The sequence below is a fragment of the Mercenaria mercenaria genome, chromosome 1, assembly GCF_021730395.1.
Source record: "Mercenaria mercenaria strain notata chromosome 1, MADL_Memer_1, whole genome shotgun sequence".
Taxonomy (NCBI): Eukaryota; Metazoa; Mollusca; class Bivalvia; order Venerida; family Veneridae; genus Mercenaria; species Mercenaria mercenaria.
The window spans coordinates 64,648,953-64,672,045 of record NC_069361.1 but is presented as its reverse complement, the minus strand read 5'-3'; the positions used below and the strand labels follow the sequence as shown (position 1 = coordinate 64,672,045).

The 23,093-nt window shown below is 35.4% G+C and overlaps 2 protein-coding genes across 5 annotated transcripts in view; one reads left to right on the top strand and one right to left on the bottom strand.

The window, feature by feature from the left end:
- Positions 1-15,182, bottom strand: part of LOC123535709 (AP-4 complex subunit mu-1-like) — a 48,744-nt gene extending 33,562 nt beyond the window's left edge. For both annotated transcript variants that reach the window (XM_053549563.1, XM_053549567.1), the window contains exons 1-2: positions 15,072-15,182; positions 3,599-3,684 (exon numbers count right to left, since the gene is read on the bottom strand). In XM_053549563.1, the coding sequence (XP_053405538.1) occupies positions 3,599-3,684; positions 15,072-15,129 (144 nt within the window). In that variant the 5' untranslated portion in view covers positions 15,130-15,182. The remainder of the gene's footprint in view (positions 1-3,598; positions 3,685-15,071) is intronic.
- A 39-nt stretch (positions 15,183-15,221) lies between these two features.
- Positions 15,222-23,093, top strand: part of LOC123535692 (RAC-alpha serine/threonine-protein kinase-like) — a 56,594-nt gene continuing 48,722 nt past the window's right edge. For all 3 annotated transcript variants that reach the window (XR_008371998.1, XM_045318442.2, XM_045318448.2), the window contains exons 1-6: positions 15,222-15,379; positions 19,445-19,516; positions 20,067-20,189; positions 20,793-21,013; positions 21,779-21,910; positions 22,785-22,850. Coding sequence is in view for 2 of the 3 variants with exons in the window: in XM_045318442.2 (XP_045174377.2) it covers positions 19,462-19,516; positions 20,067-20,189; positions 20,793-21,013; positions 21,779-21,910; positions 22,785-22,850 (597 nt within the window). In the remaining variant the exon portion in view is untranslated. The remainder of the gene's footprint in view (positions 15,380-19,444; positions 19,517-20,066; positions 20,190-20,792; positions 21,014-21,778; positions 21,911-22,784; positions 22,851-23,093) is intronic.

Below are 23,093 nucleotides of genomic sequence, written 5' to 3'. Positions count from 1 at the left end.
GGGGGATGACTGGGTGGAGGAGTGAGGTGGGGGAACAGTACAACTTTGTATGTTGATAAATATTCATGAAAGTCTGAAAAAAAAAAATAATAAAAAAGGAAAGAATTTTTTTGGGGGGGGGGGGGGGGGGAGGTTGGTCGGGGGAGGGGGTGTGACGAAAGCAAGGTGGTGACCAGGTGTGGGTACACAACTTCACATGTTTATAATAAATGTTCACGGAAAAGAATAAAAGAAGTTATGTACAAATCTGTAGATTTTCAAATAATTAAAGGGCAATAACTCTTAGGAAAATTGACCAATTGAAAAAAAAAAATGACATACATCATCAAAGTATGTTGATTCATATTTATTTTAAGTTTCATGAAATTCTACCAGCTTGTTACTGAGAAATGGCTGCAGACGTGGATTTTTCAGTAAATAAAGGGCAATAACTCTAAGGGAAATTGACCAATCCAAAAAAAAACTTGATGGACATCACTGCAGTATGTTGGTTCATATTTATTTCAAGTTTCATGAAATTAGACCTGCTAGTTACTGAGAAATGGCTGCGGACGGACATTTTTGGGCATTTTTCATTAAATCAATGGCAATAACTCTAAGGGAAATCGACCAATCCAAAAAAAAAACTTGACGGGCATCATCGCAGTATGTTGGTTCATGTTTATTTCAAGTTTCATGAAATTCTACCTGCTAGTTACTGAGAAATGGCTGCGGACGGACACACGCACGCACGCACGGATGCACGGACGTGACGGACGGACAACGCCATTTCAATACCCCCCTCCCGATTTCATCGGCGGGGGATAACTAATGAATCAGTAAAATTTACCCTTAACTTTCATGTCTAATCCACAATTTTTCTTACTGAAATAATGGTATGACTGTCTTTGATATAATATTTGACAAAGGATATAGACTGGTTGTATTAGTACCATTAAAAATATGTAAGAAGTCTAACATCCTGTATAATAGTGTTTGATCAGATGCCACTTTGATACAAGGAAAGTAAACTCATCCTGATGAGGTTAACAACTGGTGCTGATTTCATAAAATTAATTATAATGATTTAGAAGATATGGAGTGAACAAAATCAAGATATTTTGACGTGTGACCTTGACCTTTGACCTAGTTGCCTGGGTTATATGCTCTGCATACAGAGCATATAGTTTTGGCTGGGTTAATAACTGAAGCTAGTTTTATAACAAGAGGGCCATGAAGGCCCTGTATTGCTCACCTGACCTATTGACCTTAAGATCATCAAGATAGTTTCATTAAGATATCGTCATAAATGTGGCCTCTAAAGTGTTAACTAACTTTTCCTTTGATTTGACCTGGTGACCTAGTTTTTGACCCCACATAACCCAGATTCGAACTTGACCTAGATCATCAAGATTAACATTCTGACTAAGTTTCATGAAGATACAGTCATAAATGTGGCCACAGAGTGTTAACAAGCTTTTCCTTTGATTTGACCTGGTGACCTAGTTTTTGACCCCACATGACCCAGATTCGAACTTGACCTAGATCATCAAGATTAACATTCTGACTAAGTTTCATGAAGATACAGTCATAAATGTGGCCATAGAGTGTTAACAAGCTTTTCCTTTGATTTGACCCAGTGACCTAGTTTTTGACCCCACCTGACCCAGATTTAAGCATGACCTATAGATCATCAAGATTAACATTCTGACCAAGTTTCATTAAGATATGGTCATAAATGTGGCCTCTAGAGTGTTAACTAGCTTTTCCTTTGATTTAACCTGGTGACCTAGTTTTTGACCCTACATGACCCAGATTCAAACTGGACTTTGAGATCATCATGAGTAACATTCTGACTAAGTTTCATGAAGATATAGTCATAAATGTGGCCTCTAGAGTGTTAACAAGCTGTTCCTTTGATTTGACCTGGTGAACTAGTTTTTGACCCCAGATGACCCAATATCGAATTCATCCAAGACTTTATTGAGGGTAACATTCTGACCAAGTTTCATTAAGATTGGGCCAAAATTGTGACCTCTAGAGTGTTAACAAGCTTTTCCTTTGATTTGACATGGTGACCTAGTTTTTAATCCCAGATGACCCATTATCAAACTTGTCCAAGATTTTATTGAGGGTAACATTCTGACCAAGTTTCATTAAGACTGGGTCAAAAATGTGACCTCTAAAGTGTTAACAAGCTTTTCCTTTGATTTGACCCGGTGACCTAGTTTCTGACCCCAGATGACCCAATATCAATCTCATCCAAGATTTTATTGAGGGTAACATTCTGACCAAGTTTCATTAAGATTGGGCCAAAATTGTGACCTCTAGAGTGTTAACAAGCTTTTCCTTTGATTTGATCTGGTGACCTAGTTTTTGACCCCAGATGACCCAATATAAAACTTGTCCAAGATTCTTATGAGGGTAACATTCTGACCAAGTTTCATTAAGATTAGGCCAAAATTGTGACCTCTAGAGTGTTAATAGTCAAATTGTTGACAACGGACGGACAACTGACGACGGACACAGGGCGATCAAAAAAGCTCACCTTGAGCACTTCGTGCTCAGGTGAGCTAAAAATCTTCCCATCTGTTTAGAAGATATGGAGCAGACATGAATTTTAATAATTTTATATCTGACTTTCAAATGTGACCATGACCTTGGATCAAGTGGCATGAGTTGTGTGCTCTGCATGTCAACTTGGGGAGGTACACAACTGATGTTAGTTTTATGAATATCTTAGCAGTGTTTTAGATAATATGCAGTGGACATGACATATTTGACCTCCAAGTGTGACTTTGACCATGAACCAAGTGACCTGGGTTGTAGGCTCTGCAAGTCATCTTGATGGGTTTTAACAATTGGTGTTAGCTTTAAGTAAATCTTCCCAGCGGTTAAGACGATACTTAGTGGACATGAAGTTAAGCTATCTGATCTTAAATCTAAGGGTGACCTTGACCTTGGACACAGTGACCTTGGCTGTGCACTCTGCATGTCATCTTGGTGTAAATGATGTCAGTTTTATGAAAACCTTGCAAGTGGTTTAGAAGATATGGGGTGGACATGATGGAGGGACAGACAGGTCAATGGACGGACAGACATGCATTGCTCCAGTATAGCACCCATACACTTTGTATCTGGAAATATAATTATAACAAGTAAAAACAAACAGATTCAGTGACTTCTAGGCAGCTTTTACATTAAACATTTGTAAAGCCTGTAAAGTATAAAGAATGCACATCTATCATGTTAGTCAAGCAGTATAAAAACAAACGAGAATTCAGATATACTTTACAGATAATTGTAAATAAATCAACTTTAATATTTACATTTTTTATAATCCATAAACACTGATACTTTTAAAAAGAAGTTAAAGACATTTTGATGTTCATATAAGCATGTCCACCTCTGTCTAGTATTTTTAAATGTTACTGAGTTAACAAGATTCCAAGGACTTGACAGCAATAATTTGAAAGACAGTGTGCCTTTCTAGCACAACTTTTCCATGTGCTTTTATCCTTCCAAATAAGGAACCTAAAAAGTTCTATAAATATAGCCTGATCATACATCAAGGGTGATAAAGCCTGAAAGTAACAGAATATAATCTTTCTAGACTTACAAAATGAGGCTGTATACTAAATCCTCTGGAAGATTTCACTTTCTCCTGGAAACAGACTTCTGGTGGTGCAGAAAAATCATTTCTGTCTGCCATATAGTTAAGGAACACAAGAAATCAAACATATAGACAACATGATGTCAAGTCAAAATAGCCATAAACTTTTAAATGTATCACTAATACAATTTTCATTTACTTCAATACAATACTTGGCTCCAATATTCCAGGAAATCTTAAGGTTCATGCAAGGTTTTTGTTACCTTCCCTTAAATGAATTTCTATTATACAGTTTTAAACTTCACAGACCAGCTGCTGTCTTCACATAATATACCAAAGTTGTTCAGAACAAGTCATAGAAACTTTGAAGCGATTGTTTTGTATTAATATAAAATTTCTACAACATATTATACTTTGTGTTTCCACGGTTTATACTGCAGAAGACAACATTATTTTAACTCCTTGTTTGCAACTATTTTTTCACACACTTTGCTCCAAACTGTGTGCTTTTAATATACAATCTGATGAAAGAGAACCAGTACAATAGAGTCTTTCATTAGATAAGACAGACAACATCAGCAATTTCTTCCCTGATTTCTTGCAAGACATGAAATTTGTTGAGATTAGGACCAGCAGACCTGTCTTGTGTTTAGGAAGCAGATTAAGGACACCACTTTTACGTTTATGTTGATGTTAGGTATTTGTGGATATTGAAATGTTTTCATATGGCCGGGAAAGACAGACAAAAGGACAGGAGATGTACAAGAAAAGAGAGGCTGAAAATTACTATCTATTTAAATATAATTGCTGTGTAATTTCAAGTATGTTTTACAGTGCTCTGTTATGGGCATTGCCACATACTTTGAGTTCTAAATAACTAAAGTATGATGCTGAAAAGTCAAAACAACAAAACTACGATAGTGAAAAGTCAAAACAACAAAGATGAAAACACGAAAATACAATGTTGAAAAGATGAAATATATGTGCTTTGTTGATACCTGTACATGTCAGCTGGGCGCCACATAATTGTCCGGAACAAGGTCACTGTATGTAAACAATGAGGAAAAGTTTGGAATCTTGAGTATATTTAGGCCTGACAGTATATTAGGGTATATTCAAAATTCCACCACATACTTAAGAAACTTGTTCTTGTTTGTCAGATATGTCTGTGTGGTGGTAACATGCAGAAAACTGCTGAGCAATACTAATATAAGCTTGTCAAGGCCCCAAGTGTCTGTGATATAGAATGCAAGGATATGTCACAGTGTACTATATCCCAAAGTTAATCACATTCAATTTAGATATTGGTCAATAGGGATGTTTATTGCCATGTACATTTACTGAATATATAAAATTTGTTCCCTATATTATTCTGAATATTATTGTTCCTTCTCTTGAGAAGGAACACTTTGAATTGGTAAGTCACACTTGGCTGAGCAACTGACCTAGAAAGCTGTTGTAATTACAAGCTGGACAATCAAATTCCGTGGCCTTAGAAATAACCTCTGACGTTAAACTTATTCTAATTGAGGCAACTCTCTGACTGAATGCGCTCCGCGGATTACAGGTTTCTAAACCCGAGGATGATTGATCCCCTTACAGAAGCAAGCCTCTGTGGCGTACATGCTGCGTATTTGCTGTGTATATGCCGCGAACACAGTAGTACGCCAGAGGAGTACATTTTACATACACCGCATGTCGCGTACATGCCACGTACTATTTTGACGAGTACACAGCATGTACGCAGGAGGTCACTAGTACACTTCAAGTACACAGCACAGACTCTGAAAATTTAAGGAGTACACTGCATGTACGCAGGAGGGACTTGTACAAGAAAATAGTACACTGCATGTACACCGCAGATACTTTGAAATTTGTGCAGTACACTTCATATACGCGGGAAAGACTTGTATAATTTCTTTTGGCATTTATACTTAGTTTTTTTTTTTATAAGTTAAAGTCTGAAGTAAACTTCATATACGCGGGAGGGACTTCATGCAGGAAGGATTTGTACATTTTTTTTTTTTTGGAAGCAAGAACTTGATTTCCAAGTAACTTTTATCTTAATAGCATAGAATAGTTCAGATTACCGGTATTCTGAACAATAAAAATTTGCCAAACTATTTGCAATGTTCATTTGTGAAGCTTACATCTTAGTGATTTCTGAGCTGCACCTTGTATGCAGTGTAAAAATATATTCTTTTTCATTTTGAATTAATCCTGGAGCTTTCTAACTTGGATAATTGAAAAGCCTTATTTGAACTTCGTTGCATTACATTTTGTAATACATGAAATAATTACCAAGATAATGCCTCAACAGCGCCCAAATGAGAAGAATTAATAGCTCTCACTGTTATTTGAATACTCTTAAGCAAAACACCACTCTATCATGTTTTATAAAGGCTTTAATGCTCATTATGTTAACTCATTAAGGCCTCACCAAATTAAAAAGTTGTTCATCGGATTTGCCGCTCGTATATTTTCAGAACGTTTTTGGCTAATTGCGCTCGCCCCATTGGAAAAAATCAATCCAAAATTTTTTGGTGCGCTACTTTTTACGGACGTAAAAGTGTATAAATGCTTATATAATTCCAGTCCTAGATTGTTCTCAGATGGATTTTAATCAAAATAAATACATACTACGCACACATCGTCTATAATAAATCATAACACTTATATTTAGTTGCATTAAAGTTGTTTCCCTTGATGCAGTTACGCCATTTTCTTCAAATGTTTACCAAATTACATGCTACAAAAATTGATTTATTTCATTGAAAAGTGGATGGAGAAAAGCATACTAATTTATTTGATAACATCAATCTACATTATTTTGGTAAGGGTAAATACTTACTGATGCATGTCACTTATCTTTTTTCTGTTTTTTTCTGTCCATATGATCAGCATTTGCATACGAAAGTTGGTGGGGTAAGGAATTTACATTATCACAGCAGTTTCGCCACAAGAGTACACAGCATGTATGCAGCAGGAGTACACAGCATGTACGCCGCAGGACTCGGGCCAGGAGTACACAGCATGTACGCCGCAGGAGTACACAGCATGTACGCCGCAGGAGTACACAGCATGTACGCCGCAGGGGTAGTACACCGCAGGCTCATTTGCATGTGAAAAGTGTATGTGCCGCGTACATGCTGCGTACTATTTCTCGCATACTAAATTCCTCCAGCATACATCCTGTGTACTATGTAGTCCACAGCATGTACGCAGCAAGTAGTACGCGGCAGAGCTCATTTGCATGTCAAAAGTGTACTATAAATGTACTATCGGTGTATGTGCGGTGTATATCCTGCATACTATTGATTTCAGTACACATCATGTATGCATCATATACGCTGTATGTACACAGCAAGAGTACGCAGCAGGCATTTTTCTTCTGTAAGGGGATTGATTCTTTTACTTACGAGCATAACACATGTACAAACAGACAGACATATATCAGCAAATTTACATGTAAACAACTTACTATCATCTTTACCTTCAAATGCATGGTCAATATGTGAAAACAAACCCCACTGCGACCCTCTAATTATGCGCAACAAATTCAGGCATCGAATGGTACACTATATCACACCCTATAAACGACTGTATTTCCCCTCTTCCTCTTGCGAGTGATCAAAACAATAAACAGACACACAAAAGGTAAGAATCGTCTTCAAATTCATTATTTGGCTTTACACTGTATGTGTATTTTAGTTAAACGATAAGTCTAACATAGATATGTGTATATGGTGATATAATAGATGAAACTGACAGGTAATGTTTAAAAAATGTTGACTGATCACACTCATTGCATGAAAATTCACTCGACCAAGTCACCAAACTGATGAATATCATGCCAAATTGATTTGTAATCCAATTATCCATGATGTTTTCTCTAATAAGTATGCATACTTCATAAATATAAGTAAATAAAATGTTTCGTTTTTGAATGAAATTAATTTTTATCTAGTCGGTAAAAAAAACATTTACTGTATGCCGACTTGCCAATTCTGATATTTGATCTGAATGCGTATTTGCGAGTGATACTGTATTCCATCTTGCGAGTACAATAGGCGATTTATGTCCTTAAAAGACGTAAATGAAATAAAAAATATGCATACAAAATTGTTTCTTTTGATCAGTCGTCATGTTTATAATGTCGAACCCCCCCATGCGATGCTTGTACTAATCCATTTGGGGTGGAGTGGAGTGTCTGTGACTTGCTACCCTACTTAAATTAAATAATTAATTGAATGCTTCAGCATCCTTTACATGCAAGTGTTCAGTGTTGGTTTTACACACATATACTATCATAAAACACGAATTAGAAACTGAATGTATACACAGGGTCCCTACTATGTCTTGCAAGAAATTAACTGTCGATTCCCTATGGAAATCACACGAAGAAATGTTACCTTACGATTTCAAAACATCGATGAGATGAGACAGGAGAGGACTATAGGTTGACCCCGTCTGTCTGTCCGTCTGCAGCAAAATGATCCTCTGATTTAATAAAAAAAACTATTTCACCCGCAAGTATCCTGCAAATGGACGTATAAATAGAAAATGATAACGAAAACATTATCGGAAAAGTCGATTAAGTTCTTATTAGTAATTCAGAGTTTACTTCATGGTAAATCAGTCAACAAGATTCAAAGTAGTACAAAATAGTTGAATGGCCTAATGGTTTAACTACCCTATTCCCCCTTCCTCAATAACAAAATAAACATGTTATCGTTACAAATACAGCCGTCGTGTTTACTACCTGTCAAGATTTAACCGCTATTTCTCATGTTAATAGGAATAATTTACATTTGATAGTGATAACGCACACACGCCGGGAATCTGTCCTTGCGGATTTGGTCGTTTTTATTGCTAGGCCTTGCTCAATCCACTTCCGTGGTTTTAAAAATGCCGTGAGTTGTACCTCGTCTTTGTTTCAGTATGATCGGCGAATTCCGACATTTATATCGAAAGCTGTATGTTATTTGGTAAGTATAAATGTATTGGAAATGATTATTAAATCACAGCGGGTAGTCGTGGGTAGGCATTAGAAATATTGCCATATTTATGGCCGATAGAGAGTTAACAGGATTTTCCTTTGATTTTATCTGCTGACCTAGTTTTTGACCCCACTTGACTCAGATTTAAAGTCACCTACAGATTATCAAGATTAATATTAAGTTTCATTACTACATGCTCACAGATGTGGCCTCTAGAGTGTTTACTTGCTTTTCCTTTGATTTGACTTGCTGACCAAGTTTTTGACCCATCTGACGCAGATTTGAACTCGACCTAAATATCACCAAAACACATTTTGAAAAAAAGTTTCATTAATAAATGGTCATAAATGTGGCCTCTAAAGTGTTAACTAGGTTTTCCTTTGATTTGACCTGGTGACCTAGTTTCTGAACCAGATGACCAATGTCGAACTGGTCCAAGATTTATTGAGGATAATATTCAGACCAAGTTACATTAAGATTGGACCAAATTGCGATCTCTAGACTGTTAACAACCTTTTCCTTTGATTGACCTGGTGACCTAGTTTTTAAGCCCAGATGACCCAATATCGAACTCGTCCAAGATGCTATTGAGGGTAACATTATGACCAAGTTTCATTAAGATTGGACCGAAAGTGTGACCTCTCAGTGTAAACAGTCAAATTGTTGACAACAGACGACAACGACGAACACAGGGTGATCACAAAAGCTCACCTTGAGCACTTCTTGCTCAGGTGAGGTAATAAACCCTCATTTTTTCTGGCTCTTCTGCTTGTAAAATGGGGACTTATTTCATTCGCAGAATGTATTTCAGTAAAATAAGACAAGTTTCATGTTAAAGTTCATGTGTTTATGGCAAATACAAAGACAAAACTAAAATAGAGCTGTTTACTATGCGACGCTGTCAAGAAAGCGACCCACAAAGGATTAGTTGGATTCAATCTGGCGCCGTTTCACTCCAAATCACCCCATTTACTGTTAATATTTTCACACCTTATTAATTGCAGTTGCGATTATATATTGGTTTCAATGGTTTGAAATTCTAGAAAATATAATCTTGTATGCGACACATCGTCGCATTACGGTCTCATGATGGTGAACATTTGTGCCAAGTTATTTCAAAATCTCTTAATGCATAAAGAAGTTATGGCACTGACACGAAAAACAGACCATATTTCACCTTTAAGTGTCTCTTTAAAAAGAAAAAGGAAAATAATAAGATGGACATTAACTACATATGGCCGATGTTTGTATGTAAATTTTGAGAGAGGTAGGTGCAATAGCATTGAAGTAATTGCACGACCAAATATATGAGGACACATATACAAACAGACCGAACAGACAGACCGCATGGTGACTGCTTTATACCACCTCCTTCAAACATTGTTTGCGGGTTCTAAATATGAAGAAATACTACAGGAGCATAGGAAACGCCGATATTTAATGAAGAAGTCACTCACAAACAGGCATACAGTCGTTTTACAAAACTCGCAAGCACTTGTACAGTAATTAAGCAAGCGTGCATACAGTCAGGAAATAACACCGAATCTTCTTTCATTTAAGGTTATAAACAAATTGGAGAATTTATCAATGATTTTATTTTATTTTACCAAACTAGTATTGTTTCTTTATCAATGAAACAGTAGAATTTACATGTAGGTCATTCTTCAAGCAAGAAAATAAGTACTTCTGATGCCGACAATGTACAATTTCTGGACAAAACCAGTGATCAATCGAGTTTTTTGCTATACATCTACCTGTCATCAGACTAACACATTATATACAGAAACAAATCATGTTTAGCTTCCAATAAAATGTAAATATACATACCTTCAAAGCAAATCAGTCACTTCAAATGCTGTTTTTCAACTTTTAGCTGTCAGATTATTGTTTTGATCACTCGCAAGAGGAAGAGGGGAATACAGTCGTTTATAGGGTGTGTATATGTGGAAAATGGATTGACCGAGTCAGTGTATAGCCAGTGTATTCTTATTGCCGTATTTACTCAACTGAAAGTGTTGTTGTTGGATTAAACGATTTATGTTAGCGTAAATATTGTCCGTAAGTATTGATCTGGCACACATTAATCTTCGCCAATATTTTCGGTTGTTTTCATTATTTTACGCAATATTTGTATCCTGAAAATATCTATATTACTAAAGTAACATGTCCAGTTAACTTATGACACGGTAGCGTAGTGGTATCATAAGTATGATGTCTGACTTCCACGAACATTACCAAAGGTTAGAAATCACTTAGATCATTTTTTAATGTAATGTTATCAATACCTGTTTTATTTTTACATTATTTTATGTATCATATTTCATGATTTTAATTGTTTTCTCTTGTAGTATTTATTTTCTGGAACGCTGGTGACAGGTAATTAGTCTTTTTACCTCAGACACTTTAGAACAATTTTATTACACTTTTTTTTGCAACAGGTAAATATGAAAACTTTTAATAAATGAACTTTAAATAAGTACATATCAATATATATTTGATCAATTAAGTGGTAAGTCTGCATATAAAATTTGGGGGAAAAAAGATATGGTCAGACGTAGGACTCGAACCCACAACCCTGATATTGGAAGCTAAACACTTTGTCCACACAGCTACCTGCACATGAGACAGCATATCAATTAAGAAGTATATATGTAATAGTTATTTTACTATTTATGTTCAGACACTGAGAATTAACTTACGGAAACATACAGAATATTCATGAGTGCCAGGTCAATACTTACAGACAATACTTACTTGACATTTTAGGCAGTATAAAACAACATAGACCTTTTTCAAAATTTTAGTTTTTTGTACTTTGGTACAGAAATAAACTAACCCTTGGTGCAAAAAGTAACGCCCCACGGGCGCTTAAAAATAAGTAAAGGTTCTTTTTCAACGTGGGTAGTCGACGAAAGTCCCCACCTGGAATGGATGGAACAACTTATTTCCAGCCGAGCCCACGGCAGGTGTCATATTTACCTCCCCAGCATCCTGTCTAGACCGATACTGTTGGAAACAGTACCAATTAAAGTAAATCACTCAGCACTGAACACTAATCTGGTTATCAGCCGCAACTGGGAATCAATCCGGACCCGGGATTCGAACCCGGATCGCTGGCGTTGTAGATCAAACTGCTCACCACTGCACCACTGACTCTCTGATTAAAAGAGGGGATGCGGAATGTCCAATAAGGTAGAATATGGTCTTGTCCTTGTGTCCGATCCTGGGGTTCCACACACTGATGCATGACCAATATTTAAAACAGACATCGCAACCAAAATTTTACAAGATGATCATTATTGTTCCTTCTCATGAGAAGGAACACTTATGGTAAACATGTCACACTTGACTGAGCAGGTAATGGATACAAGGGTATCATCAAAGGCATCCAAATTCCAGTAGGTGCCGCCATTTTGTACTCATGCATATTCATTACAAATAGCCTCTTTGCCAACCCTTACAGAAGCAAGCCTCTGTGGCGTACATGCTGCGTATTTGCTGTGTATATGCCGCGAACACAGTAGTACGCCAGAGGAGTACATTTTACATACACAGCATGCCACGTACATGCCGCGTACTATTTCGACGAGTACACAGCATGTACGCAGGAGGTCACTAGTACACTCCAAGTACGCAGCAAAGACTCTGAAAATTTAAGGAGTACACTGCATGTATGCAGGAGGGACTTGTATAAGAAAATAGTACACTGCATGTACACCTCAGATACTTTGAAATTCATGCAGTACACTTCATATACGCGTGAAAGACTTGTACAATTTTTTTGGCATTTATACTTAGTTTTTTTTTATAAGTTAAAGTCTGAAGTAAACTTCATATACGCGGGAAAGACTTGTTAATTTTTTTTGGTGTTTATACTTTGAATTTTTTAGGTAAAAGTCTGAAGTACACTTCATGCAGGAAGGATTTGTACATTTTTTTATTTTTTTTTTTGAAGCAAGAACTTGATTTCCGAGTAACTTTTATCTTAATAGCATAGAATAGTTCAGATTACCGGTATTCTGAACAATGAAAATATGCCAAACTATTTGCAATGTTCATTTGTGAAGCTTACATCTTGGTGATTTCTGAGCTGCACCTTGCATGCAGTGTAAAAATATATTTTCTTATTCATTTTGAATTAATCCTGGAGTTTTCTAACTTGGATAATTGAAAAGCCTTATTTGAACTTCGTTGCATTACATTTTGTAATACATGAAATAATTACCAAGATAATGCCTAAACAGCGCCCGAATGAGAAGAATTATAATAGCTCTCACTGTTATTTGAATACTATTAAGCAAAATACCATTCTATCATGTTTTATAAAGGCTTTAATGCTCATTATGTTAACTCATTAAGGCCTCACCGAATTAAAAAGTTGTTCATCGGATTTGCCGCTCGTATATTTTCAGAACGTTTTTGGCTAATTGCGCTCGCCCCATTGGAAAAAATCAATCCAAATTTTTTTGGTGCGCTACTTTTTACGGACGTAAAAGTATATAAATGCTTATATAATTCCAGACCTAGATTGTTCTCAGATGGATTTTAATCAAAATAAATACATACTACGCACACAAACGTCTATAATAAATCATAACACTTATATTTAGTTGCATTAAAGTTGTTTCCCCTTGATGCAGTTACGCCATTTTCTTCAAATGTTTACCAAATTACATGCTACAAAAATTGATTTATTTCATTGAAAAGTGGATGAAGAAAAGCATACTAATTTATTTGATAACATCAATCTACATTATTTTGGTAAGGTTAAATACTTATTGATGCATGTCACTTATCTTTTTTCTGTTTTTTTTCTGTCCGAATGATCAGCATTTGCATACGAAAGTTGGTGGGGTAAGGAATTTACATTATCACAGCAGTTTCGCCGCAAGAGTACACAGCATGTATGCAGCAGGAGTACACAGCATGTACGCCGCAGGACTCGGGCCAGGAGTACACCACATGTACGCCGCAGGAGTACACAGCATGTACGCCGCAAGAGTACACCGCAGGCTCATTTGCATGTGAAAAGTGTATGTGCCGCGTACATGCTGTGTACTATTTCCCGCATACTAAATTCCTCCAGCGTACATCCTGTGTACTATGTAGTCCACAGCATGTACGCAGCAAGTAGTACGCGGCAGAGCTCATTTGCATGTCAAAAGTGTACTACAAACGTACTATCGGTGTATGTGCGGTGTATATCCTGCGTACTATTTAAAGCCCTTGAATTCAGTACACATCATGTACGCATCATATACGCTGTATGTACACAGCAAGAGTACGCAGCAGGCCTTTTTCTTCTGTAAGGGAATGTGTTTTTACGCATCTTTAAGTCAATCTTTAGTGAAATACAACTACGTAATAAACAGACCTACAAAAACAATAATTTAGTTTAAACTATTTAACTCCTAAATCTTACATGTCATATTGTAGAATCGAGATTAACTAAATGAATATTCATCATCTAAAAATAGACCCCCGGCCTAAAAATATCATCTACTATTATTCTTCTTGGTTTCATTCTTTGCTGCTTCCAGAGGTTCTTTTTACGATTTTATTTCATACCAACTTTAATATTTTAACATTTTAAGTAAAACCATCAAAACATACTGTACTAATAAAGTTATTCGAGATTTTTTACTTGTCTGTGAATGCTATTGCACGATACGTACCGTCATCGGATAACAACATTTCAATTACTTCCCTTGATTTTATCTAGAACTTTATAATGCATTTCTTCACTTTACTGAGCTATAAATATTTTGAACTTGGTCATTTCATACCTTTTGATTAATTGTTTTGTAACTGTCAAGTTGTGAACTTTTTATACGCACTTTTTTCAAATCCATCAGTTTGTTGGTGCCGACTTATATAAAAGCCCTTTTTCTCCTGGTTTAGTCGTTCTGGAGCTTAAGTATCCATTCATGCAATGCAATTACTGGCATATGGCAGAACTTTTCTTCCATTGTATTGCTAATTAAAATTAGGCAAACATACGACCAAATTCTGATCTGTGCCACTAGGACAGGTGTCGACACTGGTTCCCCAAATTTTGACAGAGTGATGGTATTTATTGTCCGCTAATAATATTTAGGTAGGATCGCTCATCTAAAGGTGTTTGTTTATTATTTTAAGTTAAATAAATGTTTGTGTGAAATAACTTTAAGTATTCTTAAAATAAATAGATAAGAATACACGTAAACTAGCAAAAAACATAGTTCATAATTATTTTATTAAAGATCCCTTAAAAAGAATATTTAATGTGCGCTAGAAGGAACCTTTTGGTAAGCTAAATCTTGTATATCTATACAGTTGTGCCCTAGAAGGAACTTTTGCTATGATTTAACTTGTAACTACTATAAACCAGGAAACTTTCAGGAAAGGCCGGCTCATCACACCTTGACAGCACTGAAGAAAAGGTGTCATAGCTTTCTTACGCTTATTTCACGGTGTAAGTTTACAGAGTGATGGGATACAGTCTTTTTCAATCAATATTTCTCCTGCTTTTGACACGATAAACAGTTTTGAAATCATTGTCCAGATTTCTCAACTGACAGCAGAATACTACTTCCTAATCCGGGCACTACAGGATTTTGGGTAATTTTTGAAATCTCGTACGTTACGAGATCAACGGCGACGTAACGAGAATTGAAATATTGGAAAGAAATGTCCAAGAATTTTCTGAAACTGCCACATTTTCCGCTAATTTCAACCGTTCAGCCGCAATATCGTTAAAAGACATTAAAAAGGAAAAGAATAACGATTCAGTTAGAGAAAGGAAACGGTACGGGTAAAGATATATAACGCAGTTTGATACCTGAAATTGAACTTCCTCAAGGCTCAAGTTTGGCAAGCTGACAGTATGAATTATGACAGTATAGGAGCATGTCAGACATAGTTTGTTAGATTCAGTTTTTATGACTTTTGAGGTCAGTGCTTCAACATTGGATAAACTGTCCGTGCAAGCATATATAACAGCACTCTTGAGGATTTACAGTCAACTCGTCCCCTAGTCAACACGTCCCCCAGTCAACTCGTCCCCGATTTGGTCATTTCGTCCCCCTCGGCGATTTCAAATTGGTCATTTCGTCCCCCCCTTTCGGCCCCCTTTTTAAAACGTATTTTTGAGAAAAAAAATCAAAGTATAATAAATTAAGACGGTTTTTTTCTTTCAGATAAGGATATTTTACGCTAAAAATGTACATAAGTTTCGTTTGTTTTAAGAACTTTTTTGCTTTAAAAATGATCGATTTAACAAGGAGGATTTTCTGGGTTTTTTTCTGTTTTTTTTCTCTTTGTTTTTGTAAGTCTGCTATGTTGGATAACATGATTGCTGTTTAAATGTCCGTATTTGATGCTGCTTATTTTCAAACTCTTGCATAAGATTAAACTTTTTATTAAACTTTTTTTATTAAACATTTTTTATAACAAATACTTTCCTCACTCCAATCAACTATTAACACATTTAATTCTACTAGGGGAAAATTTTGACACATTTCATTCAGTCAATCAACAACTTCTCGTGCAATTAAATACCATTAACACCTTCCAATCAGCCCAATCAAGGCCTTTTAATGTGATTAATAACCTTTAACACCTCGTATGCAGGTATATGCTCATTCTACTTTTTTTTTAGAAACCACTGTCTCCCTTCTTTTGAAGTATTTAAGTATTTCTTTTTTTATTTTAATGACAAAAATGGATATAAAGCATGTTGGTTATTTTTAGTAAAGCATATGTGACAGATATTAGTTGTTTATTTATTCTTTATTTAATTTCTAATTAAAACTTTCTTTTATTATGACCAGAGGTAAGGATTTATTGCTCTCTCTATTCTTACTATGATTTTTAAAAAGTTAATTAGATTTTCTAATATATTATATTTAAAATACTAAGGGCATTGTATTTATTTTTTCATATTTTATTTCAGTTAATTGTCTTATATTTTCAGTATATTTCTTTTACTATTTTATCAAACCTAATTATTTAAAGTTAATTATTTCTAATATAACTCCTTCAAAACTCACGATGATTTTAAATAAAAGTTTTCAAAGTCAAAAAAGCAAAAATGCCTAAAATATTAAGGGGGACAAAATTTCTAAAAGGGGGACGAATTGACCAAAAGGGGGACGAGTTGACCAAAATCGGGACGAGTTGACCAAATTTTATAATGAGGGGGACGAAATGACCAATTTTGGGGGACGAAATGACCAAATCGGGGACGAGTTGACGGGGGGACGAGTTGACTAGGGGACGAGTTGACTTGAGAGAATAATTGTTATTTTCAGAAATTATTTTCTGCACATGATGTACTTGATAATTTACGAATTGACACTTTAGTGACCATATCGACATTATAGGATAATTCCCATTTTCAGGTATTTCCATAAATAGGGTTAGGGGGGCTGGCGAGATTAACTGATATAAAGACTGTGTACAATATTAGCGATTATTTTTGCCAGAAGATAAGGATTTAGGAAAGTTCTTACTTTCTCACAATGAAAATACTGTTTTAGGGCCTCGGCAACAAAATCTTTGCAAAAATAATTTAACCTTGAAAAATGCGAATAATTTCACACCATCGGTATCGAGCCATTTTCTTTGTTAAAACCTTGAAAAAAGGATAATCTTAAACATTACCGCTATGTAGCGTAATGGCCGATACCTCCGTCACTGCAAAACTGGGAACGGGCGTTTATTGCTGGCTAATATTGGAAAAAGGGATTTATCCTATAATGTCAATATCGAGAATTTACACGGCAGCCATACGAATAGTTTCTTAGGGAAACGGCGGCTGTATTGGTAAAATTGAAGGGTCATGGCAATCTTGATCGGTTGTTCCTAATCACCGTTATGTACCGGTACACTCGTATTTGGGAATCAATGATTGTAATTTGTATAAGCAACAACCACCACTTTTTTTGTTAGGTTTACAAGATGAAAATTATGTTTTCGGACTCTTATATGTATATGAATGGTAAATTAATTGTGTTTTTGGACATAAAGTTTACTAATAAAGTTTTATAGGCCATTAAAGTCATGTCCTAGACTTTGACACATAACAAATTTTTCAGGTTTTTTTGTGTGCAGAAGTGACCGCAGTTAATTGCATTTTTTCTGCTACATATATTTGATTCATTTTTTTTAGCATGACTTGTATATCTATTACAGTGTTCCCACTCACGTAAAATATTGCATAAATCACTTAAAAAAAATAAAAATCATGCATATATGCTTTACCCTGTGCGAAATCGCGCATATACAAAAATGCCGGGGATGAATTGGAACCTTGGAAATACTGCGTTTCGTGCAAATAGATTGGCTAACTGCAGATGTTTTCTCACTTTCAGTGACGTCATAAAATGTTAACGGGTTTTATATTTTAACGCCCCAGGAAATGAGTTAGCACATTAAAGTGGTAACCAATCAAATCTCTCCCGTCTGCAAGAATATCACAATCAAAGCTTTCACGGCAGATAACAAAACAACAAGTGAAGCTTTGCAACAATAGAATGAAGAGTGCCAGCCGTCTACGAGTACTGACACTACTAGCGCTAAAGAAAAAGAACCCGAAACATTTCCAAAATAAGTGGTTTTCCTGGCACAAGTTTTAATTCTGAAAAGGAAACTATGCACTGTTTGACCTAGTTAAAAAATTTTAGCCTCAGAGATGTTTATATATATACTGTTACGGATCTCTGAATGCGACCATCAGAAAATACAAATAGCGTCAGTTAAGGTAAGGTAGCCAGAACTATGTTTGACCTGCTCAAAACCAAACGTTACAAGTTCAGCAACCTTGGAAATTTTTATTCTATAATTTTCATACCCTCAAAAATTGAGATTTACCCCCAGTTTTTGTGTCCAGGGGTAAGTTTACCCTTGAAAAAAATGCTGAGTGGGTGCACTGTATTACATTTAGGAAGATTTCCCTTATTTCTTTAGAGAGATTATGCAGCCATTCAATAAAAAATGAAAATCAAATTATAGCCCCATTCACATACGGTATGTGATTCTTTCACTTTGGAAAAGTTTACAGACTTCAGTGTATAATTTTCAGTCTGCACACTTTCCTGCCTTAAAAATCATACAGAACTTAAGCTTCCCTCTGTGCAATACAATTTTATAAGCTAGGTTTAAAAAGCGAATGCGAGCATTTCAATTTTTTTGTGGTCACATTTTTTTGGAAATCCTGAATTAAATATTTGCAAGTTATTTTTCCTGTAGTTACTGCTAGTTGTATAAGGTGAATGGCCGAAAAGTCAGATTTCGCTGTCTGTTACTAGATAAATATTCATTTGGCTGTTGAGAATATTGTTTAATTTGTTATTTCCAGTAGTTTCCAGTAGTCTGAAGTTTTTTCTTTCACACCATCAATAGGAAGTCAGAAGCCTTTTAAGTGAATTTGATGATGGTCGGATATAGTTTTGTGTAAATTAATTTTGTAAAAGATGTGTACTTTGAATAAAGTTTATATTCAGGATATTTATGTACATATTAAACGTGTATTTTATACACATTCCGGAGTTCTGCTGTGCAAATGAAAATAGAATAAATATGGCAATAGATGATAAATAAATAACGTATTTCAGATCTTATTCTGCTGTGCAAATGAAAGTAGAATAGATATGACTTTAGATGATAAATAAATTATAATAAGCATCTAAAATATATTGTACAGGACGTATTATATGATTCTTTCTTGTCCACACTGAACATTCATTTTAATACAAATATGTAATTAATACCTTTTATCCCGTTTGGTGGGGATACCAATTTGCTGAATTTGCTTGTTTTTCTGTATATCAACATCGTATATATAATTCATGAATTGTTTATACTATTTTAGGCGAGTAGGGGTGTGAGATGAATCCCTCAGAGGAACAGTCCGTTGTAAAAGAGGGATACCTTTGGAAGAGAGGTTTGTGTACTTACTCAGTATTACAAAAGAGTGGTAATGTGGAAAATTGTTAATTGATATACATCTTCCAAATACTAAACCCCGCCCGAAAACTTAGACTTTGATCATTGATGTAATTATTCAGTATTACTGAAGAGTGATAAAATGAAAAATAGATATTATATCTTTTAATTACTTGATATTACAGAAAATTTAGTAAAGTTGAAAATGTTACCTAATATTTATGGACAAAGTCTGATGTTTCTAGATATTTTATTATAAGATTGTTTTCTTTCTTGTATACATGTATACATTGTAAATTACATATAACAAACATAGTATAGTACATGGTTTTGTTATTCAAGAAAATGGAGAAATGATCAAAATAACAGCAGTCTTTATTGGATTATAGATTTAAGGAAAACCCTTCTACTATATTTTTCCGTTACAGTTTCTTTTTGTTGCGGGCCTACTTTGCGATGCATGGCTCTATGGCTGTGTTTGGGGTGCTCTTACCTTCTGTCTTGCAGAGAAATCCTTAAAATAACACTTTTTTCATTATTTTTTTCAGGAGAACATATCAAGAACTGGAGGAAGAGATATTTCATCTTAAGGAAAGATGGCTCATTTTTAGGATTCCGTGCTAAACCAGACCATGGTTTAAGCGATCCACTTAATGACTTTACTGTTAGAGGTATGGACGTTACAACAAATACTCTAACTAACTGTCTTTTAGTCATATTCGAAATACTGTCAGTAAGATGTCATTGGTTAAAGAAGTTTTTAAGTGTGCTTATTTCTCTGTTGAATTGCAAACAGAATAACTTTAACCATCAGTAGACTAAAGCCATAGCAGGGCACAAGCATGGTCCAAATGTTTAGGAGAAGTCACTCCTCCCTCTAGCTGGTTAAAGAAGGAGTGTTGTGACTTTAGGGAGAAGTGAAGACAATTTGTAAAGTTTCCCTACCTACTCACTGAAAAAGTCAGTAGTTGGAAGATTCATAGTGACTGTTACACTCAAGTCCTCCCCTGTTGCTCAAGCCCTGAGTAAGGTAGCCTCCTTGATCAAGTGATTTCAGTTGCTGAATATGGTATACTTGCTTCTATCCCCTTAGGGCTTAAGAAAAAAAGTGTATTTTCCTAGTACATACTTGACAAAATGTTCACAGAAATAAGGATTATATTTTCAAACCATTATATTATGAAAGAAAATATTTCTGGTTATAGGAATGATGGAAAGTTAGGAATTTTATCTTAAATTTTGTTCATATATTTTGGTTGATTTGTTAATTTCAGAATGTCAGTTAATGAAGCAGGAGAAACCACGTTCCAACACATTTCTTATAAGAGGGTTACAATGGACGACGATTGTGGAGCGTATGTTCTGTGTAGAAACTCCCGAAGAAAGAGAAGATTGGATGCAGGCGATTAGGTCTGTGTCAGAGAACCTGAAAATGATAGATGAGGAGAGTGGAGATGGAGCCACTAACAGTCTGGAAAAAGCAAAGAAGAAAGTGGTATGACATATGAAATTTCTTGTTATGGCACTAATCCCAAGACATGGAATAGGAAGACGTAGGTTCATGTATGTTTTCCATGTTGACTAACTGAAAACAACACATCTACGATCATTTGTCCTCCTCTTCCAATTCATGTTGGGATATTTTCAGTTACTCGAGGAAACTGGTAGGGAACAGGTAAATACTGGTAAGGAATCTAGGAGCCTCTTTCTGGAAGTGAAGGAATTTTTAGATATCAGCATCTAAAAAAAGATATGATAAGTTAGTGGAAAGTGGCTTCATTTTTGCTTGAACTTAATCTAACGGATAAAATTCAGGAAACTAATCCACAAAAACATCTGACTGTATAGTTTATTTTCAGAAATAGCTGTGTACAGTTACTAAATATATTTGGTGAAATCAGTTGTCTTTATATGGTAGGATGTTAAGAGTAAGACAGCAACTCATTTTCTGACAGTGTTTTTTTGTTGGAGGAGTATTTTGGGAGCAAAACTTAAGCACCATTCCCCTCTGCAATATTAATTTTTCCCCAGCAGTTTTGATATACAGATCCCCTCCCAATTATTTTTTCATTTTCACTCAAAACTGTTGGTACAAATTTAAGCCATACCTTTTAAAACACAAGGCAGTGAGCTCATTTTCTGTGTCTGCCAGTACTGAAAAACAAAATGCTGTCTGTGATAAATTTGCTTTCTCTAAGTTTATCTACATCTCTGCCCCTGTTAATGTGTTTATACATGATATTTTTAATTTCTGTTTCAGAGTCTTGATGATTTCCAATTTCTTAAAATGTTGGGGAAAGGCACATTTGGCAAAGTGATATTGTGTAAAGAAAAGGCCACAAATCATTTGTATGCAATCAAAATATTAAAGAAGGCTGTGATAATTCAAAAGGTGAGTACATAACACAGAGCCAACTTTTTGTTAAAGTGTGTTATTTTTAGCTCACCGGTCACATAGTGACAAGGTGAGCTTTTGTGATCACCCTTTGTCCATCGTCAGTCCGTCCGTCAACAATTTCTTGTCTGCACGATAGTGGTTTCATTTATAATTTTATTTTAACCAAACTTGCACACAACTTGTATCACCATAAGATCTCGGTTCCTTTCTTGAACTGGCCAGATCCCATTATGGGTTCCAGAGTTATGGCTCCTGAAAGGGCCGGAATTAGCTATTTTGACCTTGTCTACACAATGGCAGCTTCATTTATGATTTGAATTTAATCAAACTTGCACAAAACTTGTGTCACCATAAAATCTCAGTTCCTTTCTTGAACTGCCCAGATTTCATTATGGGTTCCAGAGTTATGGTCCCTGATAGGGCCAGAATTAGCTATTTTGACCTATGATTGTGTTGGTGCGACGTTAAACCCAACAAAATAAATAAATAAATACACAAGATTTATCTCATATTGGCAGACTTTTTATGTACTAATTAAAATAAATCAAATAGAATGTTTGAGGTTGAATATATAAAATATGTAAATACTTTTGATTCATATATTTTTGTAAGGCTTAAAGTTCACAGTATTTAGAACTGCATTTGGTTCACATAGTAAAATATTCACGATATATGCCAACTTTTGAAACATATTACAATAAAACCCTTTCGTAGATACCATATCTTGCAAATATGGACAGTTAACATAAATGGCTTGTGAAAATTTCTGATTCTACATGAACACAACAGTTGCTTTTGTTTTTGAAATGGATGCAATGTTGTGTCTGCAAGATAACAGGTGGCAGTGTTTTTATTTGTTTCTTTACAGGATGAAGTTGCACACACTCTGACAGAGAACAGAGTATTACAGACAACAAAACATCCATTCTTAACTGTAAGTTTTTGTTAGCATTTGATACAATCTTGCCCCCTTTTAAAAAAGGTGATAAGAGTCGTAACATTCTTCGAAGCATGGTATAATGTTTTACTTATTGTACCCCCCGACAACAAAGTTGTAAGGGGGGGTATACTGGTTTCAGGTTGTCTGTCTGTCTGTCTGTCCGTCTGTCCGTAGACGCAATTCTGTGCGCACCATCTCTCCTTATCCCCTTGACAGAATTTAATGAAACTTAACACA